At 47.7% G+C, this 27,488-nt stretch overlaps 2 protein-coding genes and 3 non-coding genes across 5 annotated transcripts in view; all 5 read left to right on the top strand.

Moving 5' to 3' along the window:
• The window catches only part of LOC117008180 (CXADR like membrane protein), a 47,845-nt gene extending 32,527 nt beyond the window's left edge, over nt 1-15,318 (top strand). The window contains 6 exon segments of the mRNA XM_033081817.2: nt 4,922-5,079; nt 6,305-6,502; nt 7,652-7,817; nt 8,924-9,046; nt 11,056-11,197; nt 14,141-15,318. Of these exon segments, the coding sequence (XP_032937708.1) occupies nt 4,922-5,079; nt 6,305-6,502; nt 7,652-7,817; nt 8,924-9,046; nt 11,056-11,197; nt 14,141-14,432 (1,079 nt within the window). The 3' untranslated portion in view covers nt 14,433-15,318.
• Nucleotides 15,319-21,431: 6,113 nt separating this feature from the next.
• On the top strand, nt 21,432-26,425 carry HSPA8 (heat shock protein family A (Hsp70) member 8). The gene is given in 17 exon segments (XM_033081691.1): nt 21,432-21,539; nt 22,482-22,691; nt 23,112-23,125; nt 23,127-23,171; nt 23,173-23,293; nt 23,296-23,318; nt 23,404-23,487; nt 23,489-23,557; nt 23,648-23,695; nt 23,697-23,802; nt 23,805-23,860; nt 23,862-24,204; nt 24,458-24,660; nt 24,922-25,120; nt 25,343-25,519; nt 25,522-25,574; nt 25,926-26,425. Coding segments are annotated over 16 exon segments (1,932 nt in total). The 5' UTR covers nt 21,432-21,539; nt 22,482-22,486; the 3' UTR covers nt 26,112-26,425.
• Nucleotides 24,263-24,359, top strand: LOC117008224. The gene has a single exon (XR_004420292.1). It is a non-coding gene; the product is annotated as a small nucleolar RNA SNORD14 (small nucleolar RNA).
• LOC117008222 lies at nt 24,753-24,849 on the top strand. The gene has a single exon (XR_004420290.1). It is a non-coding gene; the product is annotated as a small nucleolar RNA SNORD14 (small nucleolar RNA).
• LOC117008223 lies at nt 25,631-25,727 on the top strand. Its single transcript, XR_004420291.1, has one exon. It is a non-coding gene; the product is annotated as a small nucleolar RNA SNORD14 (small nucleolar RNA).
• Nucleotides 26,426-27,488: the final 1,063 nt, after the last annotated feature.

Genomic DNA, 27,488 nt, shown 5'->3' on the forward strand with positions numbered 1-27,488 from the left:
ATTGTGAGAAGGGCAAATGAATTGTCAGGAAAATTAACCCACAACACCAGAGGTTCATGTCCAAAAGGAGGAGAGGAGTCCTTTTGCTTTATTCCAATAAAGGGAGAGGCCATGGGGCATCCCCTGGGTCTCTCAGATTTTTGGAGGCTCAGCCTCCTTTTTATCCCAATTTCCTCTCTCTGTCCCCATTGCTGAGGCTTGAGAGGCTCAGACTTCCCAAACACTGATACCTGAGATTCCCCTGTGATGTAGAAACCTCCCTTTTAATTTTTAATTCTTACAGATTCATAGTTTTTCCCCATTGTTTCTTTCATCTTCCAATACCCAATTTCATTTATCAGCAAACCTACAGTTTTTGTAAAGGCAAATATTTTTTCCATTATCCATCAGGAATCCATCCCATTGCTTCTTTTCTCTCTCAGTGCTGTTTTATCCACCAGTTTGTAAAGACAAACCCAACATTCCTCTCCACAGTCTCATTTGCTGCTTGCTGTGTTGCCCAGGCTCCTTCCCCTGCACCCATTTCAAAGGGCTGATCCTGCTGAAATTCAAACCCTTTTACGACACACACTCACAATGAGAAGTCCTTAAAATGTTGAAACGAGTTCTGAGGAATTCCTCAGCCTGACATCTTTGCTGAGGATCCAGCCTGTTGTCCATATTTTTATTTTTTTTTAATTTAAACTCTGCCATGTGTGCAAGGCAGAAGGGGCTGAGAGGGCCAAAAACCCCTTTGAATTTTCCCCTGGCCAACCTGGGCACTGTCTGGATGGCTTTGGGATGGATTAAAATCTTTGTTGCTGTGTTTTCCTTGGAGATTTCAGCACGGGGAGGGATGGGAGGATGGTCTGCAGGGTGTGGGGTGAGTTATTGTCCCGGGAACAATGCAGGGAACAGTCACACAGGGTCACTGCTCCTCCCCTCTGCTCTGCCACCCAAAGCCTCCAGGCCATTAAAAAAAAAAAAAAAAAAAAAAAAAAAAAAAAAAAAAACCAAAAAACACAAAAAAAAAAAAAAAAAAAAAAAAAAAAAAAAAACAAAAAACAAACAAAAAAAAAAAATACGAGAAAAAGAGTTGGGATAAGCAGAAAAAACCAATCCCACCTCCTGCTGGAGTGATGAGTAAAGCCAAGAGCAGATTCCCAAATTGTTGAGAGCTGCCCACAGGATGTGGAAAGGGGGATTGGGGTTTGTGGGGCAGGAACTGCGGAGCCTGCAGAAATGTGGCATTACTTTGGAAGTGATTTCTGGGAAAATCATCCTTTTTTCATCCACTGAGTGCAGGATCCAGCTTTTGAGGCCACCCAGGGCTGTGCAGCTCTGTGAGGAGAACAAAGGGATAAATAAATCACAAACAAAGGGATAAATAAATCACAAACAAAGGGATAAATAAATCACAAATCAAAGGGATAAATAAATCACAAATCAAAGGGATAAATAAATCACAAATCCTGGGAGGGACAGACATCCCCTGGAGTCCTTTAAATGAAATTTAACTGGGGAAATGGTTAAATGGTTAAACCCACCTCATTTATTTGGGTTGTCCTTGCAAAGTCTCACCTACACAAAACAACTTCAGGGGGTTTATTCTTCTTTGGATGATAAACCTGGAAGGGACCTGCATCTGTTTTCTAGCTCCTTTTTTTCCTCATGTGCCAAAATTCCACCTAAATCATCATTTAATCCCTGTGTGCTGCAGAGAGCCCACCCAAACTGTGGAAAATGTCAGATTTCTTATGTTGAGGTCTCCTGAGATTTTTTTTTGGTGGGTAATTTCTGTACCTGGCTCTTATTTGGTTATTGTAAGAGGCTGTTTTATATTCCTTTCAAAATATGGTGACTGGAAGGAAATAAAGTGAGACTCCTGCCTAGAGAACCTGCAAAACTGAAACTCCTGTGGGAGTTGGTAAAGCATTAATAATCATTAAAGAGACAAATCAAGCGGGTTAAAATTAATTTTTTTCCTAATAATGTTATGGAAAAGTTTGCACAGTGTGTGAGTTTGGTTATTGGTTCAGTGATGAAATTATTCTGATTATTTGAAAGATAAAAGGTGCTCTAGGAATTTGTCCCTATTCCACTGGATGCCTCCCTGGCTTTTCTCCCTTTTTACAAGACAATTTATAGGGACAGGGCTCTTCCAGGCGTGAGCTCTGTTAAACCCAGCCTAACCCAGAAAGCAACGAAAACTCTGCCAAACAATAAGCAAAATATTTATAATTCCACAACAAACCTGGAGCAGGGCTGAGTTTAAAAACGCAGAACACCTGCGAGGTTGTGCAGGAACCCTGAGAGCTCCACAGGGCTTGGAAAAAGTCGCAAATGTGGCGTGAATGTCCCCGTTGTGGTGCCTAAATTAAGATTATTGATCAGCGATGTGGGCTTTAATGAGGGCAGCGGGCTCCAGGGAAAAGCTGGATTCGTCCTGGGCAGGAATTCCGATTGTATTTGGCAGATGGAGCTTCGAGAGCAGCGAATCCAGTGATAAATGGGATTATTTTTCCCTTTAAAGAAAGCAGCTAAGTGGTTGGAAAGGAGATTTCACTGCTGAAAGCTCTGCCTGTCCCAAAATTCTGGGTATTTAATAGTAGGTGATAATTATTGATAAAGTGTTTGTGGATAAATTGAATATCCACATCTCGGCAGCTGAGGGATGGACATGGTAATTCTGAGATAGGAGAAGGGGAGCAGGAAGAGAAGGAATTTTCTAAAGAAATGGAAAAAATGAGGATGGTTGTGCACAAGGGGATGAGGATGTTGGAGACATCCATCATGTTGGATGAACATTTTCTGTCTGCTTTTCACTTGGAGGTCAGGATCTGCTACAAAACATATAAATAATATAGAATAATATTAAAAGTACAGGAATAAATCCAGCCTGTGTAACTGGAGCCTCTTTTGCTCCTTCTCTGTCCTCCCAGATTTGTGTGTTCAGCCACACCAGGGACTTCCAGCCTCTCAACTTCCCCAATTTTCAGCAGTTTCGCAATATTTGGCCCAGGAATGAAAATATTTCCTCCCACTTCATTTCAGAGGAAAAAAAAAAAAAAAAAAAAAGTTTTAGGATTTTTTTCTTGCACACCAAAACTGCAGAACACCTCCAGTGCCCTGTGAAGGTTTATACCCCACGGAATTTGGGTTGGGAAATTTTTGATTTTGACCTGGGGGATCCCTGACCCAACGCCTGTGACTTTGCCTCCTGTTGGGTCAGTTTAAATGAGTTTGAATTTCCCATATGAGTCCCCGTTTACACATCAGAGAGGGCAAAGCCAAGAACTGATTGTGGATTTTTGTCAACTTTTCTCATGGGTGCAGAATAAAAGCTCGAGCAGAGCATTTCTCCTGGGGCAGCTTTTAGAGCGTTTTTATGGATTTTGTGACATTCCAAGGGCTCTGCTTCCCTCTAGTGGGTTCGCCTGGCACTTCTTTTTTATTTCTATTTTAAATCCTGACAAACCATTTCTGACAACACTTTTTTTTTTTTTTGCGTTGCTGTTCAAAGTTACTTCCCAATCCTACTTATACCACACTTTCCTTAATTTTAACCCCCTCTTCCCAGATTTTTTTTATTTCTGAATACATCAATATCATCTGGTGTTAGGGAAGAGACTCCACACATTTAAGAGAGTGATGAAGGGATAAACTGAAGTTTTTCTGGGTGGAAATACTGCTTTGGAAATCAGGTAGTAAGAGGTTATCTGGAATTTGGAGAGGGTGTGGGTGCCACTGGAGCAGTGACAAAATGCCTGGGTTTGCAGAGATGTCTCCTTAAATCTGTGCAGGGAGCTGAGCTGGGGTTTGCTTGGATGCTGTGAAAAAATGAGGAAGAATCCAGCAAAAAGCTGTTTTGACCACTTCATAGTGGCTTGTTTGAAGTTTATTCTGTTTCACTCAGAGCAAGGATTAAAAAACAGTGATGTGAATTTTCTCATGTTCAGGCTTGGTTGTTTATTAAATCTTATCTAAAGGACACAAAGTTCAGCAACAATTTTAACACCAGCTAGAAGTGATAAAATGGAGGTGAATTTAGCTACAAGGTCTTTTAAAGCTAAACAGTTTAATAGAGAATTAACACCTCTATTATTGATACTTTTAACCCAATAACTAAACTCCTGTGACCCTGACTGTCCAACCAGAAACTTCTGCCTGAAACCATGAAAAAGGAAGAAGACACAAAGAGACAACAGCCAAAATCCTCCATATTTTCCATACCTATTACTATATTATAAAAACCTCAAATTCCAAACCCTTCACCATGTGAAATCACACATTCTATTTCATTACACACCCATGATTTTAACTCCATCACTCAAATTTGGAGCCTTCTCCTGGAGGTCAGTGCCAGAAAACTCAAAAAAAAAACAGGTTTTCTGGGACCCAACATGTTATAAGTGCATAAGCTTTTCACAGCTATTAAAATATATGCCATAAGTATAATGTTAAAATAGCTTTTCTGTATGAATGTAAATTTTTTCTAATAGCAAAAATTAAATAGTTTTTTAAAGATAGTATGCTTAAACTAACAGCCTGTAAACGTGTAATAAAAACCCTACAACTAACACAATTATCTGCAAAAAGCTGAGACCACCACCCAAATTAAAAAATTAATTAAAAAAAAATTAAAACAGCAAGCAAAAAACACACACGTTCTAAAAAAGCAACCCCAAAGAGTAACCATACAAAATAATCCTTAAAAAAAGTTATATTTTCACAACTGTAAGGTGCACTTACTATAAAATGTATTTAAAAACAACTGTGTGCTTTAGCAGCTTGCCAACACCCAACTGTTTTAACCCTTTACTTTCTGTGTCTCCTGTTGTCTTTTTATTAACTTTTTAAATTTTACCAAAACAATGAAATGTGTTTTTCACCAAAAAAAAAAAAAAAATTAAAAATTTAAAAAAAGCTTTTTGTCTTCCAGCTTGCTGTTCTGCTTGGCTCTGCGAGGCTCAGATTGAATTCAAGAGAGTGGCAGAAGAAAACGTGACCCTGCCCTGCCACCACCACCTGGGGCTGCTGGAGCAGGGCAGCCTGGACATCGAGTGGCTGCTGCACATCTCTGAGACCGTGCAGAAAGCGGTGGGTGTGCTGAGAAAATCACATTATTCCTGCCCCCAGCCACCAGCCCTGGGTGTTACAGCACGCCTGGGATGGTCTGTGCAGGTTGTTCTGAAAATAAGAGCAGGGTTTAGGGAACAGAGCTGATTTAGAGAGATTTAGAAGGTGGGAAATGTTATTTGATATCCACGCAGGTTGTGTTACCAGTCTTCATTTAAGTGCCCTTCAGGCTTTCAAAATAACCTTGCAGGCCCAGTTTTTGAATCTTTGGTGTCAGTACAAAACACAGCAGTTCAGTCCTTATAAAAATTAGGTTTGCAGTGACTCAAATTGGCACAGCCAAACTCCAGACTGCTTTGGTGAGCTGTGCCACAGCTGATGCCTGTCTGACACTTGTGTAAGTGCCCAACACAAACCTCCAGCAGAAATAAATACACTTTTTGTATCATTCTCAAGGCAGAATCCCAAGTTTGTTTTCCCACTGTCAGGAAAATGAATCCACAAACACCAGAGGTTCATGTCAAAAGGAGGCAGAGGAGTCCTTTTTGCTTTATTCCAATAAAGGGAGAGGCCATGGGGCATCCCCTGGGGTCTCTCAGATTTTTGGAGGCTCAGCCTCCTTTTTATCCCAATTTCCCTCTCTCTGTCCCCATTGCTGAGGTACTTGAGAGGCTCAGACTTCCCAAACACTGATACCTGAGATTCCCCTCTGATGTAGAATTCTCCCTTTTAATTTTTAATTCTTACAGATTCATAGTTTCTCCCCCCTTCCAATATCCAATTTTATTTATCAGCAAACCTACAGTGTGTTTGTAAAGGCAAATATCTTTTCCCACTCATCAATCAGTGGAATCCATCCCATTGTCTCTTTTCTCTCTCAATGCTGATTTTATCTACCAGCACATCCACAGCTCGTTTGCAAAGACAAACCCAACATTCCTCTCACCACCTTGCCCCAGGCTTCCTGTGTGATCCTTAACCAGGATGTGCAGCTCCTGGAAACCTTGGATTGCTGTTCCACGTGAAAATGAAATGAAATGAAATGAAATGAAATGAATGAAATGAAATGAAATGAAATGAAATGAAATAAAAAATAAAATAAAATAAAAAATAAAATAAAATAAATAAAATAAAATAAATAAATAAAATAAAATAAAATAAATAAAATAAAGTAAATTAAGTAAAATTAAATAAAATAATAAAGTAATAAAATAAAAATAAAACTCAGTGTCTGCTCTGCTCCCAGGTGATCACCTACTCTGGGGGCCGTGTTTATGATGACCTGAACCAGGAGCAGAAGGGCCGTGTTTCCTTCACCTCCAACTTCCTGGCAGGAGATGCATCCCTGCACATCATCTCGCTGCAGTCCAGCGATGCAGGGACATACATCTGCAAGGTGAAGAAAGCCGGGCAGTACGAGTGGGTTCACATCACCCTCAACGTCGTAGGTAATGACATTTCCTGCTCTCCCAAAGGGGAAAAAATAATTCCAGACTCATTTCCTGGGGAGGGATTTATTTCAGCAGGGTATAAATACCCAGACACCTCCAGATCGGGTTTCAGCCCCAAGTTTGTATCTGCATTTGCGTTTTTTGGTCACAGGAAGAGCCTAAAGGACTGGTTTGAGGTTGGTGTGATTAAACACAAAGCCATTCTTTCCAGATGACCGCAATGATCTCATCACCCAGAGCGGGCTGAAATTCCATCTCACCTCCTGCTGGGACTGGCACTTGGTGTCCCTGCACCCCGAGCTGACCCCAGCCCTGGAGGTGACAAACCTCCCCAATTTCATTTTATTTTTGGCTTTTCACACATTCTGTGATCCCATGGAAGAATCCTGTGCTGTGGGCAGAAGGAAGAAGTGAAAGATGTTCTGGAAATTGTGTATGGAAGAGAAAATGTGGTGATAGAGCTGCACTGAGAAAAAGAGTGTCAGAATGTCACTGAGACAGCCAGCTGAACCTCTAAAAACCTTCTGAGAAAGGAAAAAAGGAGAGGAAAGAGAGGAAAGGAGAGAAAGGAAAGGAGGAAAGGAAAGAAAGAAAGGAAAGGAAAGGAAAGGAAAGGAAGGAAAGGAAAGGAAAGGAAAGGAAAGGAAAGGAAAGGAGGAAGGAAGGAAAGGAAAGGAAAGGAAAGGAAAGGAAAGGAAAGGAAAGGAAAGGAAAGGAAAGGAAAGGAAAGGAAAGGAAAGGAAAGGAAGGAAAGGAAAGGAAAGGAAAAAAGGAAAGGAAAGGAAAGAAAGGAAAGGAAAGGAAAGGAAAGAAAGGAAAGGAAAAGGAAAGGAAAAAAAAAGGAAAAAAAGGAAAGGAAAGGAAAGGAAAGGAAAGGAAAGGAAAGGAAAGGAAAGGAAAGGAAAGGGAAAGGAAAAGGAGGAGAAAAGGGAAAAGGAAGGGTTTCAGTCCCCTAAAAGAAGGGATAGAAGGGGGTCAAGAAGAGGGAAAAGGAGGGGGGTTTAGACCCCTAAAAACACCACTGGTGAGGTTCCTTTCCACACTCCGGGGAAGGCAGCCCTTGGAAGCAGTTCAAATGCCAAAGGAAGGGCTCCCAGCGAGCAAACCCTGCTGTGTCCGCATGACGTGTCCTGTTCTTGCAGAGAAAACCCTCCAAGCCCAAGTGCTGGCTGGAGGGGGAGCTGCTGGAAGGGAAGGATCTGTTCCTGCAGTGCCGCTCCGCCTCGGGCACCGAGCCCATCTCGTACCGCTGGCAGCGCCTGAGCGAGGAGCGCAGAGCCGAGCACCTGCCGCCCAACTCCAGAGTCAGTGAGTGAGGATCTGCTTCCTCCGGGGGGAGATGGGGGACAGGGATGCTCCAGCACCCTCTGAGAGCTGGGAGATGGGCGGGGGGACAGGATGCTCCAGCACCCTCTGAGAGCTGGGGAGATGGGACAGGGATGCTACAGCACCCTCTGAGAGCTGGGGAGATGGGTGGGGGGAACGGGATGCTCCAGCACCCTCTGAGAGCTGGGTGGAGGTGACAGTGATGTTCCAGCACTCCTCCCACTGCTGCGGCTGCACCTGTGGGATGCTCCACCTTTCCCCTTCTTTCCCCTTTTTTTTTTCTTCCCTCTTTCCCCCTTCTTTTTTAATTCTTTCTCCCTTCTTTCCTCCTTTTCCTCCCTTTTTCCCTTCTTTTCTCCTTCAGTCTTCCTTCTTTCTTCCACCTTTCCCCCTTCTTTCTCCCTTTTTTTCTTCCCTCTTTCTCACTTCTTTCTTAATTCTTTTCTCCTTTTCCCCTTCTTCCCCCTTTTCAGTCTTCTTTCCTCCTTCATTCTTCCTTCTTTCTTCCACTTTTCCCCTTCTTTCTCCTTTTTTCTTCCCTCTTTCTCCCTTCTTTCTTAATTCTTTCCCCTTCTTTCTCCCTTCTTTCTCCCTTCTTTCCTCCTTCATTCTTCCTTCTTTCTTCCACCTTTCTCCCCTTCTTTCCCCTTTTTTTCTTCCCTCTTTCTCACTTCTTTCTTAATTCTTTCCCCCTTCTTTCTCCCTTCTTCCCCCCTTTTCTGTCTTCCTTCCTCCTTCATTCTTCCTTCTTTCTTCCTCTTTCTCCCTTCTTTCTTAATTCTTTCCTCCTTCATTCTTCCTTCTTTCTTCCACTTCCCCCCTTCTTTCTCCCTTTTTTTCTTCCCTCTTTCTCCCTTCTTTCTTAATTCTTTCCCCCTTCTTTCTCCCTTCTTTCTCACTTCTTTCCTCCTTCATTCTTCCTTCTTTCTTCCACCTTTTTCCCTTCTTTCCCCTTTTCCTCTTCTTTCCCATTCTTTTCCCCCTTCTTTCTTCTTTCCCTCCCCTGTGCACTGTCCTGGAGTTGATTTGCCCTCCCAGCTGAATTTTCTCTCTCTGTCCCTTCACCCCGGTGCTGTTTCCCCGGGCAGACATCTCGAACCCGGGCCAGGTGCTGCTGAAGAACCTGACCCAGCTGAGCACGGGGCTGTACCAGTGCGTGGCCACCAACGAGGCGGGGCAGGAGAGCTGCGCCCTGCAGGTGACAGTGCAGCGTAAGTGAGACCCCGAGCACCGAACAGGAGACAGAGCAGCCCTGGGACTTTATTCTGTTAAAGGGAGAGGCTGTGGGGTGTTTCATGTGGGTTATCTCAGGTTTTAGAGGATACAGCCTCATTTAATCCCATTTCCTGCCACATTTTCCTCTCTCTATCCCATACTGGAGAGGTCCAGACTTCCTAAAAACACAAACCCCCTTCTGATGTGTGCCCTCCTTTTTATTTCCTTGTGTCAATCAACGGAATTCCTCTGGAATTTCTATTCTTCCCACTCTTTCATCTCTCAGTATCCAATTTTATTTATCAGCAGACCCACAGTTTGTCTTTTTCTTTTCCTTGTGTCCCTCAGTGGAATTCCTCTGGAATTTCTATTCTTCCCACTCTTTCATCTCTCAGTATCCAATTTTATTTACCAGCAGACCCACAGTTTGTAAAAACAAATCTCTCATTCCTTTCACCAATCAGTGGGATCCTTCCCATTATTTCTTACATCTCTTAATGCTGGTTTTATTTACCAGCAGATCCACAGAAAGACAAATCCCTCATTCCTTTCACCAATCTGTGGGATCCTTCCCATTATTTCTTTTATCTCAATGCTGGTTTTATTTACCAGCAAACCCACAGTCAGTTTGGAAAGACAAATCCCCATTCCTTTCACCCTGTCCCTTCTCTACTGCCCCCCAGCTCTCCCACCTGGAAAATTCTGCACTGCTCCTTTGCCCTTTCACACTTTATTCACATTAAATAATTCTTATTTATTGCACTTTTGATTCACACAGCAACCCTCTCCTAAAATGATAATATCACAAGCTGAGCCCAGATGATGTTTTAGCACTTTAGATGTCTGGGTCTGTTAGAAACACCGATTTCAGAATGACTCATGAAATACAAGCAGGGAAATGAGAAGTTAGAGGTTCTTCTGGCTGGGGTGATTGCATGAGGTGACTCTCAGGTATCAATTCTCTCTGTGGATATTCCATCACCCCAAATTATGTATTTGTTGCACTTGGGACAGCAAAATATCCAAATGCAGCTGGAAAGGCTGACTGCAACATGGAATAATTTGCAGGATAAAAAGCAACTTTGGACACAGTTTGGTTTTAATCGAGTTTAGCAATTGTGTGTGCTGAGCAGCAGAGGTGAAATCCCAGATGAACCCCGTGTGCAGCTCGGGCAGGGTGTCCTTTGCACAGCAGGAAAAGGGTGGAGTTTATCTCCCAGCCCAAACAATGGAGCTGGACCTGCTTTGGAATTTTTCTGCCCAGCCAAGCCTGAAATAACTGGAATATGGAATAAGGAAAACCGGTTGCCTCAGGCATGTGAAGTAAAAGCGTCCAGGCAGCTTTTATGGCATTTAAACTGAACTGGTTTAAAAGCTCACCTGGCTCTGCTAAACCCTCCGGGGGGACTGAGCTTAAGGAAACAACTTCCAGCCAAGCCCAACCTGACCACTTTTATCAAAAAAAAAGTGTCATAAACTACCAGCAAAGGGCATAACCCAGGAAATGTTTCTCTGGCTGGGCTGGATGAGAAATGCCCTGCACAGGATGCTCTCCCTTCTCCTTTTGCCTACCTCAGGTCAGTTTTCTCCACATTTGAATAATTCATTCTGGAAGTGGGTTGGAATTATTCATGGGGAGTTGAAGGGAAAAAAAATCCTCATGGGGCAACAGGAATAGATGAAACATTGCTCTGCCTCCCGGGTGCTGCCTGTGGGCTGTCCTTGCTGTATTTTTGTGTGGTTTGAGGGGGATTTTTCCTCTTTATTTCACAGCTGAAGGCACAGCATTGTGGTTTCACCTTTGCAGAGGTGATTGCTTCGCTCCCTGGCAGCTCAGCTTGAGCTGGAGACAAACTGGTTCAACTTCTATGTGGAGACACACCTAAAAAAAAATAAACTCCAGCGTTCTGTCCTGAGTTAAACCCAGTGCTGGGACTTGTAGCATGGACTAGAACGTGACCACGACAGGAAAGGGTCACCAATAAATTTGTTTTTTGGACAACAGGTGCACAAAACATCGGCATGATCGCCGGGGCAGTGTGTGGAGTGCTGCTGGGGCTCTCCCTGCTCTTCCTGGTGGTCAGGCTGACAATAAGGAGGAAAGAAAAGAAGAGATACGAGGAAGAGGAGGCACCGAATGAAATCAGGTAACGCCTTCTATTTAATCCACCTCCCACGCTCCCTTCTCATATCTTTGCACCACGGTTTTAACTGACTGTAAGCAGCTTTAGGTGTCTTCAGAAAAAGCTCTCAAAGTCTCGGTGAAGCACCACTGACAAATTTCTCGACTGAGAGAATCTCTGTGAAGACTTTCCAGAAATGAGATTAAAGTCCCCCTCGTCTCCCCCCGGGCAAATCAGCACAGACCTAAACCAACTGTTTCCCCTCACATTTGCAATTTCGGTATTTTGAAGCATTTGCATATTCTTTCATGGTGTTAAAGTGAAGCTGCTTGTCCGCTGTGGTTCTGAGAGGGTTTGGGGGTGGTTTTCTCTTTCTTTCCTTCTTTTCTATTTTTTCTTTATTTTCTTTTCTTTCCCACTCTCTTCTTTTCTTCCCCTCTTCCTTCCCCACCTCTTCCCACATTCTTTCTGCCTTTTCCCTCTTTTTTTCTTCTTTCTTCCTTCTTTCCCCTCTTCTTCCCTTCTTCCCCTTCTCTTCCCTCTTATTTCCTCCTTCTTTCTTCCTTTTTCTCTTCCTTCTCCTTTCTTTCCCCATTCTTCTCCCTTCTTTTCCCCCTTTTTCCACATTCTTCTCCCCTTCTTTTTTCCTTCTTTTCTCCTATTCTTCCCCACTTCTTTCCCCTTTTTCCCTTCCAGTTGCAGCTCCCATTTGGCACACAATGAATCAGACACATTCTGAGCCCTGCCTGAGCCTTTTGAACAACTGTTGCCCCGGATTTAGCTCCGGGTGAGCCCAGAGGGGAGCAGGAACACCAGGAATGCTGATCCTGCTCCTGGAGCTCATCTGTTCCCTGCCCACAACTCCCCTTGGGCTCCAGCCAAAGATCTTTTTCCAGGAACGAGTTCGACCCTCAAAGAAACAAACCCTTGATCCATCTTTGTGTCTATTTGTGTCACATCCCTGCACCTCTGTAATCCCTTCAGCTGCTGAGCTCTCCAGGCAGCCCCTGCTCATTTCTCCCCTTTTCCTGCTCCCTTTCACATCCTGGAGCCTCTCTCTGCTCTCACTTTTCCTGTTACATCCTCCCCCTCTTCCTCTCTCTGTTGTGGCGCTGCTCTCGCTCTCACAGGGTTGGTTCCAAGTGGAAAAACCGGTTTTAAGCAGCCTTGCCCAGGCCATTTGTGGCTGAGGATTGCAGAGCAGACAGACTGACACTGGGTGTTCACTGTGTTATAAATGTATAACATATTATTGGCTTTTTGCAACTTGTATGTATAATGTTAAAATAGCTTTTCTGTATAAATGTAGTTTTTTTCTTTTCTTCTAATAGCAAAATTTAAACAAAAGTGTTTTTTAAAGATAGTATGGTGAAACTACCTGCCTTTCCACCCTGCTTTCCTCTCTTCTTTCTCTTTTTTTTCCTCTTCTTTCCCCTCTTCTTTCTTTTTTTCCTCTTCTTTCCCTCTTCTTTTTCCTCTTATTTTCCCTTCCTTCTTTTTCTTTCTTTCACACAGTTCTCCTCTTCTTCCTCTTATTTTTTCTCTTCTTTTCCCCTTCTTTTTCCTCTTCTTTCCCCTGCTTCTCTCCCTTCCTTCCTTACTTTCCCCCAATTTTCCCCCTTCTTTCCCTATTTTCCCCCTTCTTTTTTCTTCTTTTTTCTTCTTTTCTCCTTCTTTTCACCTCACTTTTTCTCTTCTTTCTCTATTTTTTTCTCTTCTTTTCCCATTCTTTTTTTCTTCTTTCCCAGTCTTTCCACCCTGCTTTCCCTCTTCTTTCCCCTTCTTTTTCCTCTTCTTTTCCGTTCCTTTTTTCTTCTTTTCCTCTTCTTTTCACCTCACTTTTCCTCTTCTTCCTCTTATTTTTTCTCTTCTTTTCCCTTTCTTTTTTTCTTCTTTTCCCTGTTTTCCACCCTGCTTTTCCTCTTCTTTCCCCCTTCTTTTTCCTCTTACTTTCCCCCTTCTTTTTCCTCTTACTTTCTTCTTTTCTCTTCTTTTCACCCCACTTTTCCTCTTCTTCCTCTTATTTTTTCTCTTCTTTTCCCCTTCTTTTTCCTCTTCTTTCTCCTGCTTTTCTCCCTTCCTTCCCTTACTTTCCCTCACTTTTCCTCTTCTTTCCCCTCTTTCCCCCTTTTTCTTCTTTTCCCCGTCTTTCCACTCTGCTTTTCCTCTTCTTTTCCCCTTCTTTTCCTCTTTTTTCCCCTTCCTTTTTTCTTCTTTCCCCTTCTTTTACCCCCACTTTTCCTCTCTTTCTTTCTTTTTTCTCTTTTCTCCTTCTTTTTCTCTTCTTTCCCCTGCTTTTCTCCCTTCCTTCCCTTATTTTCCCCCACTTTTCCCCCTTCTTTCCCTATTTTTCCCCCTTCTTTTTCTTCTTTTCCCCTTCTTTCACCTCACTTTTCCTCTTCTTCCTCTTATTTTTTTTATTTTTTTCTCTTCTTTTCCCCTTCTTTTTTTCTTCTTTTCCCCGTCTTTCCACCCTGCTTTTCCTCTTCTTCCCCCTTCTTTTTCCTCTTCTTTTCCCCTCCTTTTTTCTTCTTTTCCCTTTCTTTTCACCCACTGCCCCTCTTCTTTCTCTTCTTTTTTCTCTTCTTTCTCTTCTTTTCCTCTTCTTTTTCCTCTTCTTTTTCCTCTTCTTTCCCCTGCTTTTCTCCCTTCCTTCCCTTACTTTCCCCACTTTTCCTCCTTCTTTCTCCCTCTTCCCCCTTTTTTTTTCTTCTTTTCCTCTTCTTTTCACCCTACTTTTCCTCTTCTTCCTCTTATTTTTTCTCTTCCCCTTCTTTCCCCCACTTTTCTTCCCTTCCTTGCCTTACTTTCCCCCCTTCTTTTCCCCTTCTTTTCCCTATTTTTTCCCCCCTTCTTTCCCCCCTCTTTTCCCCCTCTCTCCCCGCTCCTCCCCCATTCCCGGTGATTCCAGAGAGGCCCCACGATCATTTCCCTGTTGTCTGAGCCCTGTGTGTGTTTCCCTCGCAGGGAGGACGCGGAGGCCCCCAAGGCGCACCTGGTCAAACCCAGCTCCTCTTCCTCGGGCTCCAGGAGCTCCCGCTCGGGTTCCTCCTCCACCAGGTCCACAGCCAACAGTGCCTCCCGCAGCCAGCGGACTTTGTCCACCGAGGCCACCCCCCACCTGACCCCGCCGCAGTACGGGCAGCGGCAGGAGCACCGGAGGGAGCCCGAGCCCAGGAAAGCGGATCCCAGCGCGGGCAGGATGGGAGCGCCCGCCGTGATGGTGCCAGCGCAGAGCCGCGCCTTCCAGACCGTGTGAGTATCCTCGGAGTATCCCTGGAGTATCCTCGGAGTATCCCTGGAGTATCCTAGGAGTATCCCTGGAGTATTCTCGGAGTATCCCTGGAGCATCCCCGGAGCATCCTCGGAGAATCCCTGCCCTGGAGTATCCCTGGAGCATCCCCGGAGCAGCCCCAGAGCATCCTCGGAGTATCCCCGGAGCATCCTCGGAGTATCCCTGGAGCATCCCCGGAGTATCCCCGGAGCATCCTCAGAGCATCCTCAGAGCATCCCAGGAGCATCCCTGGAGCATCTCTGGAGCATCCTCGGAGTACCCCTGGAGCATCCCCGGAGCAGCCCTGGAGCATCCCTGGAGCAGCTCTGGAGCATCCACGGAGCATCCTCGGAGAATCCCTGCCCCGGAGTATCCCTGGAGCATCTCTGGAGCAGCTCTGGAGCAGCTCTGGAGCATCCACGGAGCATCCTCGGAGAATCCCTGCCCTGGAGTACCCCTGGAGCAGCTCTGGAGCATCCCTGTCCCGGAGCATCCCTGTAGCAGCCCCAGAGCATCCTCAGAGAATCCCCAGAGCATCCCCGGAGTATCCCTGGAGCATCCCTGGAGCAGCCCTGGAGTATCCTTGGAGTATCCTTGGAGTATCCCTGGAGCAGCCCCAGAGTATCCCTGGAGCATCCCCGCATCCTCGGAGAATCCCTGGAGCAGCCCTGGAGAATCCCCAGAGCATCCCTAGAGCAGCTCCAGAGCATCCCCAGAGAATCCCCGGAGTAGTCCCGGAGTATCCCTGGAGCAGCCCCGGAGCATCCCTGGAGTATCCCTGGAGCAGCCCCAGAGTATCCCTGGAGTATCCTTGGAGCATCGCCAGAGCAGCCCCGGAGCATCCCCGGAGCATCCCTAGAGCTGTCCCAGAGAATCCCCGGAGTATCTCCGGAGTATCCCCGCACACAGCACCAGCCACTGCCCATCCTGGGGCAGCCACTTCTCTCCTGGTCACTTTAATCTCCATCACTCGAGATCATTCACACACGAGAAGCCTCCCACTCAATTCACTCTGAACCACTTCCAGCACTGAGGCTCTGATACAGACTTAATAAAGATATGTTGGAGGGTAAAGGGAGTTTCTTTTTAAATTATCTTTTAAATTTTTTTTTTTCTCCTTTGAAAAGGGAACACTGAGCATTTAAAACCTGTGAAGTGACAGCACACTTCACACTGTATGAGTGAAAAGAAGCCAAACCTCAGGATTTTTAAAAGGGATCAACAGAGACTTCAAGATACAGAATATTCCACAGAGGTTTGTAGGGAGGGAGAAGTCTCTTGGATTGGTTTTGGAGAAGCTTCTTGAAGCTGAAGTGAATCTTGAAGTGAAGATTTGGAGGCTGAGGGTGTCCAGCCTCAAAGGGAACTGCCAGGTGCTTCACAATTTCTGCATTCAGTGAAATGCTGGAGTGGAAATTCAAGGATCACTCCCAAAGGACAGGAGATGCAGCATTAAGGTGTCTGAACTAAACTCTGCACTAAAGAGAAAGGACCTTTTCTGTCAAGAAAACAGAGGTGCTTTAATTGCCAGAACAAACTTAGGGCCAGGAGCCTGACTCTGCTTCCATGGGCAGCACTGCAGAGCCACAGGAGCCCCTCTGGAGGGGTGGCTGTGGCTGATGAGCCTTAGAGAGAGGAGAAAGGGGCACTGGATCCAGCAGCAAGGTACCAAAAATCCTGCATGGAGCGTTTGGAAGAGCTCTGGTATTGCCAGCTGGAGAATTGGCCAGGTTTGGGGGGAGCTGTGCTGGAAAGTTCTTCCCAAGCCTGAACAAACAGCACTCCTGAGCTGAGCCCCAGGGAAGGCCTGAAGGGTTCCCTGGCAGAGGAAAACACACCTGGGACAGGTAAAGCAGGGGTGCTGCTCCCATTAGGGAATCTCGGTGTGTGCTGTCCCACTCCTACACCAAATGCCAGAGCTGAGGCTTAAACCTCAAGCAGGACTCTTAAAAATTTGCAAGAATTGTAAAAAAATATTTTTTTGTGAGCAACCAGGTTAAGTATTTCCACGGAATATGAAGTTAGGAAAGGATGGGAGGTGGGGACAGATGCAGAATTCTGTCGTTGATATTTTCCTCTGAAGGACTTGGCTCTGACCACTGCTACACACAAGACACTGAGCTTGTAGGTTCTAGATTCCTGCATTCCTAGATTGGTGATGTTCTATTTAAAAAATGAGGGTGTTTGGGGTTTTTCCCCCCACTTGAGGGAGGGAAATGGTTTCTCCAGTTTGTGGAAAGAGCCTACAGAAGATGGATGAGCACAGAACCACGGATCTATAATTCTTTCACTCCAGGATTGTCATTAATCTCCTTTTCTGACTCATTCTAATTTCTTTACTTGAGATCTTTAACAACCTGATCACAGCCAAGCCCTGCTCAGGCTACTTCCACATGAGAAAAAGTTTTCAAACTTACCCCACACTATGTGAGAATCAGCCAAAATTCCATTGCTTTCTCTAGCCCTGATTTAACCCTTGGCAGGACAAATTACTGATGCAGTGCAGGGAAAACAATCCCAGTTTTGGTGTTTGATGCCAGTGCCGGGGTGGATACTCTCATTTCACCCTGGGTGCTCCAGGAACACATCCCTGGATGAGCTGGGTGTGAAGCAGCTGGGGATGGGTGTCTGGGATGTGTCTGGGATTCCTCTGCAGTTGTTTTATTTTTCCAGAACCCTGAAAGGTGCTCCCAAGCACTCCCAAGCCACTCCAGAGCTGGGAAAATTCCAAAAGCAGGAATAGGATGGTGAAAGCAGCCTGTGGGTTCTCACCGTGCTGAAAATGCCCTGTGCTGCACCTGGGGGTGCTCACCCCGTGCACACAGACCCAGCAGTGCTGCTCCTGCTCCTGAGCCTCCAGGAGCTCCTCACCACAAAGCCAGGGTGACAATCCCAGCAGCTGAGCTGGCCAAGGGCAGCTCTGAGTCACAGCCCAGCCTGGCAATTAGCAGAGAGGAGGCTCTGCAGCCTGCAGGGAGGAGAATTGGCCCTGGCAGGTTTTCCTGCAGCCTCTGGGCAGCCCTGGCAGGCCTGGCACTGCTGGTGCTGTCAGCTGGCTGATGGCACAGCCTGAGAGCTTTGGGAGCTTGGGGAAGGTCAGGCAGAGCTGCAGGACCTGAAGCCTGGTCTGGGGGATCCATCCTGGCTGCTCCAAGCCCTGCTGGTTTGGAATTTCCCAGCCCTGTGAAAAAGTTCATCACCCAAAGGGATCATTCCAAAGCTATTCTATTTTCCAAGCTCCAGCCGATCAGGAGTTGCACAAGGGAAGCAAATAAGCCAAACCCTGTTCTGTAAAATAGTGTATTAAAGTATTTACTGTCATATACCAGCTATTACTTGTGTGATTAAATGCCTACCATGTTATGTAGCTTTTTGTTTCTCAGCAGGCAAACTAAGCTTCCATCTCTGCTACCTGCTATGATTGGTGTACTTGTACTGTGTCTGAACAACTCAGAGGAAAGCAAATATTTATTATTGATTCCTTCGAATCAATGATTTAATAATTTTTTTTTTTTGGTTGGTTGTTTTATAAATAAAGGTGCTGCAGCTGAAGTGCTGCAGCTCAACTCAACTTGTACCATTTTCTGGTGTGGTGTTTCATGCTGTCAACTGAATCCAAGGGGGGAAAAAAAGGATGGAGTTAAAAATACCGGTTTTTAAGCCAAGCAGGCCTATGTGCATATTTGCATGGGAAGCGTGGGGAAGTTGAGCTTTTTTTTCCTGGGTATTTCTCAGTCTAAATGAGATGAAACCCTGGGTGGTGCCTGGAAACAAATGTGGTTTTATCTTCCAAATGTGGTTTTATCTTCCAAATGCGGCCATTTCACCTGGGATATTTTGGCCGAGGATGGAGGTGCTGGAAGCCAAGCTGGTAAATAAATAATGGAACAACCCCTGGTGGCTTCATCCTCGCCCTGCTGTGACCTTCCTGCTGAAGCAGCACACGTGCTTGGCTCTCCCCATGGGCTCAGAGGTGAGGAGGAAACCTTGAGCTGTGCTCAGCCAGTTCAGATCCCCTCTGCAGATAAACCTTAGAGCCAGCTCAAGGAGATGGGGGTGGCATTCAGGGTATTTAAAGGTGCTGATGGTTGTTTTCTCTCAGCATTCCTTCCCCCAGGGTGTTTTGCAGAGGTGTCCAGACATCAGCAATCCTCCTTGCTGAAATCTGGGAGCAAAAATTGCAACACATCAGGCAGGATTTAAAACAGGGTGACAACACAGTGGTCCCACAAGTGTGTTCTGTCTGCCCCAAACGCTGCTCCTGGTCCCCCTGGAGTTGGTGACATTAAAAACACTGATTAGGTGACACAGGTTTTGAGAGCAGTTGTGCAGTTGCAGATTTTGTAGAGGATCAGGAACTTGGGGTTATTTTTAACCCGGAGCAGTTTGTCCTGACACACACTGAGAGGGGGGGAACCCCGTGGGAAAGGGAAGGGAGGGCCTTGGAAATGTGCGATTTTCAAACTTCAGCAGATGCAAGTGTTACATAAATAAGTGCTGCTGTGGTAAGCAGGAGGAATGCCTTTGATAATCTCCCTTCTCCTCCCAACTCCGTTTTAAACACCGGAAGGAGAAGCAGTGCTAGATCCTTAATATACTAAATCCACTCCCAAAAATAACGTTTCAATCCACAATTTGAAACAAAAACCAACTCCACACTAAACACTTAAAACACTTCAACCTGTCCAGCCTGCCAAGCTTTAATTTCTGTGATATCAAGTTAATGAGTTCTTTTTGTCCAGTTGAAGAGCCTCTAATTTCTGCTGGGATGAGTCATGTGCGAAGTGCCCTCCTCCCTGCACTGACTCACTGCAGTTTCAGGCTGCCCCCCTCTCTCTGCGAACTCTAAATGTCACTGTGCCATCCCAAGGCGCTATTCTTAGGTCCTACCGAAATTCTGCCCATGGTTTTTAAAAAAAAAGCCACCCCAAAGGCGAACAGCAAAGATCTCGTGGTGGGTTCAGTGTGAATTACACCGAGGAGCATCTCTGGAGTAACCTTGGAGCAGAATAGCGCAGCAGGCTGTACTCTGGACAGGGTGGAGTGTGCTTCACCTGGCCAGGTGTGCCACGCTTTGTACAGCGCCCTTATCTCCACAGAGACACAGAGCCCCTTCCCCTGCCCTGCCTTTAACCTTCTGCAGCCCAACTCCAGCTCCAAAACCTGCCCTGCTGGGATGGCACCCAAAAAATCCCGCTCAGGTTCCAGCCCTGTGTGTGGCAGAGCAAGGACAGGAGCCACAAACCGGCTGGGCTCTGGTGACTCCCGTGGGTGCAGCACTCGTGCCACCACTGGTGTGGGACTGGTGTGAGTGGGACTGGTTTTGCCACCACTGGTGTGGGACTGGTGTTAGTGGGACTGGTTTTGTTGGGCTGGCAGAGCCAGGGGACAATGTCATCCCCTCACTGATGTCACCCCAATTGCCACCAAAAGCCACGTTGCCACCCTTTGTCTCAGGATGTGGCTTGCACACAGACAGACGTGATGAATGGGCTCAGGGATCTGTTCCTGTGCCTCTGTATTTCATTTTTAAGTGCAACCAAGAGCATTTTTATCTAAAGTCAACCTGGGAGAACCTGAAATGCTTTTTTTGGCAGTTTCTTGTCTGTTTTCCCAGCGTGCCATGTCCTAGAGCCTGGCATGGGCTCGGTGTTTGTGTCCCCTGCTCCCAGAGCCTGCCCAGGGCTCGGTGTTTGTGTTCCCTGCTCCCAGAGCCTGCCCAGGGCTCGGTGTTTGTGTTCCCTGCTCCCAGAGCCTGCCCAGGGCTCGGTGTTTGTGCTCCCAGAGCCTGCCCAGGGCTCGGTGTTTGTGTCCCCTGCTCCCAGAGCCTGCCCAGTGCTCGGTGTGTGTGTTCCCAGCTCCCAGAGCCTGCCCAGGGCTCGGTGTTTGTGTTCCCTGCTCCCAGAGCCTGGCCAGTGCTCGGTGTTTGTGTTCCCAGAGCCTGCCCAGGGCTCGGTGTGTGTGTTCCCTGCTCCCAGAGCCTCCCTGGCTTTTCCACCCAGCCTTTACTCCGTGTAAACACTGTATGACCTGGTGCAGGTCACAGCCCTGAGCGTGACCTCAGGTGATTCCCGACCTCTGCCCAGCTTCCCTCATCCCTAGGGACACAAACCCCCCCACGATTTTCCCCATTTCCCTTTGCACAGGAACAAATCCATGCTAGGCCTGGACTGTCCCTGCAGCCAGCAGGACCCTGTCCTTGGCTCGGACTGGGGCTGATGATGGATGGCAGCATTTAGGGTGGATTATAAAGTGTAGAGATGCTGAAACGGCTTTTGCGCTGTGGAATAAGCAGTTCCACTGTCTAAACCACCACAAACACGAAACGACCTAGCAATGCTTCTTTCCCTTGCAGAACGGAACATGGAGGATGCTGATTATTGTACTGGGGAGATTCGCCGAGCGCACGCTGCGGGAAGCACTGGGGAGATGGCTGCGAGCGTGAGAACGGGGCGTGCCGCAATCCCTGAGGGGAGCGGGGATCTCGGCGGGCACAGCCGATCTCGGCGGGCACAGGCCGAGCTCCGAGGGCCGCGCCAGGGCCGCCCTCATGGCGCCGCCATCTTGCGCTTCCCCTCGCCCGGCGCGCTCCTTCCCCACCGCCCTCTATGCAAATCACCCGCCATTCCCGCGCGCCGATTGGCCCCTCCCGCCCCATTGCGAAATATGCAAATCAACAGCGGGCGCGCCGCGCGGTGATTGGCTGAGAAGCCCGCCCGCTTCCCGCGCTCCGCCCCCACTCGTGTCGTCACCGGCAGCGCGGGCGCTGATTGGCTGAGATGCAAGGAAAGCCGCGCCCGCCACTGTTCGGGGGGGCGCGGGGAAAGCGCATGAAGGTTCGAGAACGCGGGGCCGGCCGGCGCGCAACGCCCTCTTCCGGCGCGCGTCACGCACGGCACGGACCAATCAGCGACGGGCAGGAGGGCGGGAGGCAGGCGCTGATTGGTCAGGGCAGTGAGAGGGAGGCGTGGCCTTCTGGAAGGTTCTGGGTGGGTATAAAAAGGCGGCGCGGCGGGAGCGGGGTATTGAGCGAGCCGGAGCTGAGCTGATACCCTGCCCAGTGTGTGAAGGAGAGACCGGGCCGGACTGCGGGTAACGGGGCTGGGGGGACACCACGCGGTATGGGGAGGGTGTTGGGGGGGCGTAGCTGCCTGGAATGGTGTTAGGAGGGTGCTGTAGGCAGCTCTGGGGTGCCTGGAAAAGGCGGGCGGTGCTCTTGGCTTGTTTGTGTCCTGAGGGTCTGGTTCTGTTAAAGGGATGGCGTTGTACTAGCCCATTCTGAGCCTTTGCGGTGCTGTTTTTCCTTCCCTATATTTGCGTCTTTTTACTCATAAATGTTGTTCTGCCGCGGGAGGGGGAGGAGCGGGGACTCGGCTTTCTCCCCCCGCCCCCATGTAGTTGCTGCTGATACGGGGGAGGGGAGAAGAGGGGAGGGCTCAAGGAGACGCAGCGCCCATCTTGGCTCGCTGGGGGACGGCCTGGGGCGGTGCCGGGGCAGAGCGGGTGCCGCAGTGCTCGGCGCTGAGGCGGGAAGGAGCCGCGTGGGTGGAGAAGGGCCCCGAGGGGGACGGCTGGAAGGGGGGGGTCGGTGTCGCATGGGGCTGGGGCTGTGCTGGCACACGCGGCCCGCCCGGCGCGGACTCCATTTCCCGGCAGCCCCCGGGCACGCCCCGCCGCCGTGGTCACGTTGCGCGGGAGGCGCGGGGCATGCCGGGACTTGGAGTCCCGCGCCACGTGGTGCGGGGGCCGCCAAGCGGCGGAGGCGGGGAATGCAGCCGGTGTGCGCTGCGGGGCCACGTGGGATAACGGGGCCGGAATTCCAGCGAGCATCCGGAGTTCATAAAGCGATTTAGGCGGGAAGAGACATCCGGTTACTGCCCCTTACAATGAGAGGTCGTTCCACTAGACCTGCTTAGTCCCAGCCCCATCCAGCCTGGCCTTGAATAGATACAGGATAAAATAACCACAATTTTTGTTTGCGAGCTATACCATCTCACTTTAAAGTAAATAATTTTATTTTTTCTTTATTTTCAGACAAGATGTCGAAGGGACCAGCTTGTCGGGATCGATCTTGCACCACCTATTCCTGTGTTGGCGTGTTCCAGCATGGGAAGGTGGAAATCATTGCCAATGACCAGGGCAACCGCACCACGCCGAGCTACGTGGCCTTCACAGACACAGAGAGGCTCATCGGTGATGCTGCCAAGAACCAGGTGGCCATGAACCCAACCAACACAGTCTTTGGTAAGGCTGCAGGATTAGCACACTTGGTAGAGATTAAAGTGATTTTTCCTGATTGTAATTATGAGCAAGGTCAGAGCCTTGTAGAAATTAATGTGTAAGTTATTTTTAACTAGTTATAACTGTGTTATTAAAAGTTAAGGTTGATTTACTGAAGTAGGTTTTTTCAGGGTAGTCAGTCTTTGAATAGTTTTATCAGTTGTCCCAACCTGGTTTATGGCTCAGCCTTTGCAGTATTTTAGAGGTGATAACTCTGAGGTTGTGCATATCAAAGAAGTGAGACTTGGTGTCTGCACATGAGTCTTAACTGTAGTAATACTAGGTTAAGGGTAGCAATCTAGGGTTTTCTGTGTTTTTAGTAGGAATTTCAGGTTTTTAATTAGGGCCTGCCCATTGTTAATGACATCAAATAATTTTTTCTAGATGCAAAACGGTTGACTTGGGCGCAGGTTTGATGACTCTGTGGTCCAGTCTGACATGAAGCCACTGGCCCTTCACTGTGGTGAACGATGCTGGCAGACCCAAGGTGCAGGTCGAGTACAAAGGCGAGACAAAGAGTTTCTACCCAGAAGAAATCTCTTCCATGGTTTTAACCAAAATGAAGGAAATGCAGAAGCGTATCTTGGAAAGGTGAGTCTGGGACTGAAGTGGAACATGGTGGGGAGTTGTGTGTGAGGATTGACATCCCTAACTGAGCTGTTTGCTTTGTTTGCAGACTGTTACAATGCCAGTAGTGACTGTCCCAGCCTATTTCAATGACTCTCAGCGCCAGGCGACAAAAGATGCTGGAACTATTGCAGGGCCTCAACGTGCTGCGAATCATCAACGAGCCCACAGCAGCTGCCATTGCCTATGGGCTGGACAAGAAGGTGAGGAGGAGTCACTGTGTTTGGCCAGTGAGTAAACTGTTAGTAGGAAATGATAATGGAAATTGATGTGCGATGTGATGTTTTCTCCAGGTCGGTGCTGAAAGGAACGTCCTCATCTTCGACCTGGGCGGCGGCACCTTTCGATGTGTCCATCCTGACCATCGAAGACGGCATCTTCGAGGTGAAATCCACAGCAGGGGACACCCACCTGGGTTGGGAAGACTTCGACAACCGCATGGTGAACCACTCATCGCCGAGTTCAAGCGCAAGCACAAGAAGGACATCAGCGAGAACAAGCGCGCCTGTGCGCCGCCTGCGCACCGCCTGCGAGCGCGCCAAGCGCACCCTGTCCTCCTCCACCCAGGCCAGCATCGAGATCGACTCCCTCTACGAGGGCATCGACTTCTACACCTCCATCACCAGGGCTCGCTTCGAGGAGCTCAACGCCGACCTGTTCCGCGGCACCCTGGACCCCGTGGAGAAGGCCCTGAGGGACGCCAAGCTGGACAAGTCTCAGATCCACGACATCGTGCTCGGTGGGAGGCTCCACGCGCATCCCCAAGATCCAGAACTGCTGCAGGACTTCTTCAATGGCAAAGAGCTCAACAAGAGCATCAACCCTGATGAGGCTGTGGCGTATGGGGCAGGTAATTAAATTAATCACTCACTTTGCACTGTAGGCCCCTGTCAGAATTTCCCTTGGCCTTGCAATGATGAAAGTGACTCCAAAGCCATTCGTAGTTTCCACCAGAAGTCGAAAGACTGCTGTTGGTCCAAGTACCTTCCTTGGATGTCTGAGCGAGCCATGTGCATCACCACAGTTTGCAGTGTGTGTTTAGCAGGGTTTTTAACTCAGTGTGGGTTTTGCACGGTTTTTAACTCTGTCTCTCTTCCCCTCAGCTGTGCAGGCTGCCATCCTGTCTGGAGACAAGTCTGAGAATGTGCAGGACCTGCTGCTGCTGGATGTGACTCCCCTGTCCCTGGGTATTGAGACAGCTGGAGGGGTCATGACAGTGCTGATCAAGCGTAACACCACCATCCCCACCAAGCAGACCCAGACCTTCACAACCTACTCTGACAACCAGCCTGGGGTGCTGATCCAGGTGAGCTCTGGGGTGACAACAAGACACTCACTGTTTGATCCCTCAAGTAATTTTGAGGCCAGGATGTTAAATGACTAATTTGTGACTTCTGGTTGCTGTGATGAAAGTGACTCCAAAGCCATTCGTAGTTTCCACCAGAAGTCGAAAGACTGGTGTTGGTCCAAGTACCTTCCTTGGATGTCTGAGCGACCACATCCTTCAGGACAGCAATTCAATAACCCATGATCACTTGAATGACAATGTTTTGGTTTTTCTCCTTAGGTGTATGAAGGAGAACGTGCTATGACAAAGGACAACAACTTGCTGGGCAAGTTTGAGCTGACTGGCATTCCCCCTGCTCCCAGAGGGGTCCCTCAGATCGAGGTCACCTTCGATATCGATGCCAACGGCATCCTCAACGTGTCTGCTGTGGACAAGAGCACTGGCAAGGAGAACAAGATCACCATCACAAATGACAAGGGTAAGATCTCCTGTGTTTGTCTTAATCAGGACTTGGTTGTCAGCAGCATTTTCACACCAGTTTATATGTGTAAACCCTTTATTAGTTGCACTAATTACCAAATCATAAGAAGGTGCATTTGGGCATCTTCTACCCCCCCAGATTTGAAGTGTCTAATTTGGGAGTTTGAGATGATCCCCTAGTAAGGACCAATTCCAAACTCATGACTTGTGTTGTCTGCAGGCCGACTGAGCAAGGAGGACATTGAGAGGATGGTGCAGGAGGCAGAGAAGTACAAGGCAGAGGATGAGAAGCAGCGGGATAAGGTCTCCTCCAAGAATTCCCTGGAGTCCTATGCCTTCAACATGAAAGCCACAGTGGAAGATGAGAAGCTCCAGGGCAAGATCTCTGATGATGACAAGCAGAAATCCTGGACAAATGCAATGAGATCATCAACTGGCTGGACAAGAACCAGGTATGTGTTCCATGTGCAGTTCCCAGGGACAGTTCAGGATGGAGGAGAGGCTCTGGTTGCTGTGATGAAAGTGACTCCAAAGCCATTCGTAGTTTCCACCAGAAGTCGAAAGACTGGTGTTGGTCCAAGTACCTTCCTTGGATGTCTGAGCGACCACAGCTCTGGGAGCAGAGTTTCCAATCCCTGCTGTTCCCAGCTGCCTTCCAGCACAGGGTTAGGGGAATCCTGTTGTTCCAGGTGCTACAAACCAGGGATAATTTTGCTTTTTAATACATTGGTGGTGGTGCTGAAGCAGCCAATCTTGTAACCAGGCACTGCTGCCTCATTGCTGAATTTTTGTTTCTCTTGCAGACGGCCGAGAAGGAGGAGTTTGAGCACCAGCAGAAGGAGCTGGAGAAGGTTTGCAACCCCATCATCACCAAGCTGTACCAGAGCGCAGGAGGGATGCCCGGGGGGATGCCAGGAGGATTCCCTGGGGGTGGAGCTCCTCCCTCCGGGGGAGCCTCCTCTGGCCCAACCATCGAGGAGGTGGACTAAGGACACTGGGAAATGCATTCCACTAGCAGTTAGTGTTGGAGGAGACCCCCAACCAGGCTGGGGGTTGGAGTGAAGGACCCAATCCTGTAGGCACATCTGGGTTTATCTTGCCAGATTAAAAACTCCATAACTGAGCTGCTGTCTAAGAGAAAAAAGAAATAAAAATGGAACAAAAAAACATTTTTTTTCTGGGCATTTTAAATACTTGAAAATGTGCACAGGTGGGAGATGAATACCATTGCACTTTACAGTACTGTAAATGAGTGGAAATGCAATTCATGTCCTAAAGAATAAAAACTATTTAATGGGCATCACACTGTCTCTGCCTTCACTTGTTTGCACCAGTGTCAATAAAGGGGGAAAAAATGAAATAGAGGTGAGAAAAATTCAATACAGGTAATTGCTGTTTAACTGAGCATGGGCCAGGTGGGGATTGCAGTGGGAAATGAGGAGCTGCTTGAGCATTTAGAGTCTGGATGGAATTTTGAGTGGGGAACTTAAACAGGTTATAACAGTACTGGAGGAAGAGATGATCCACTTCAGAGTTGAAAAATATTTTTGGTTTGAGACCCTGTCCAATCACCCCACCTCCAAAAAAACCTCAGAGATTCCCCTTGAGCCATTCCTGTGCCTCCTGCCCCAGGCTCCCAGCAGAAATCCTCCCCTCCATGAGGGTCAATCCTGATCCATCAAGTTCCAAGTGCTTCACATCATTTTTGGGCTGCAGTGCCAGAGCTGGGTGTGGTACCTGAGAATTTGATGGGCAAAATAAAAATTTCAAGCAAGGCACTTTGCACTTCCTTTCTCAGATAGGGGTCCAGCCATTCATATGAAAGCTGGGAACAATCACCAAAATTTGTTTCTTCCTCACACTGAACAATGAGCCCCCACCACACTCTGGGACATCCCTGGGGTGAATTTGGGCCAAAAAAAATCTCTTGAGTGCTCATTTCAAACCCCAACCAGCCCTGGAATTCACCTGTCCCAGCCCCAGCTCACTTTGATTTAGAACAAACTGGGCAGGGCTGTCCCTGGCTGTCCTTTCCACCTCTGAGCACTCCCTAATAATTACTAGGGAATAATGAAAAATCAATCACACAGAATAAGGGAGGGAAATAAGAAGGGTTTAAACATCTTGTAGTTTTGGCACTGCTGGTGCTGGGCCACCAGATAGCAGCACCTGCCCACAGAATGGCACAGAGGTCCCTTTTTTGGGTGCCCCTCTGGCTTTCATCACCCCAAAATATTGATTTAATATGCACACCCATTAATAGTGTGCAGTTTTTGTTGCCTTGAGGGCCATGAAATAGAAATGGGGTTTGGAGAGTGGTGGTTTAGGGTGTTGTGTGGGAGTTTTTGGGGTGTCAGAGCTCTGGT

This window comes from Catharus ustulatus, chromosome 28 (assembly GCF_009819885.2).
Source record: "Catharus ustulatus isolate bCatUst1 chromosome 28, bCatUst1.pri.v2, whole genome shotgun sequence".
NCBI classification, from domain to species: domain Eukaryota; kingdom Metazoa; phylum Chordata; class Aves; order Passeriformes; family Turdidae; genus Catharus; species Catharus ustulatus.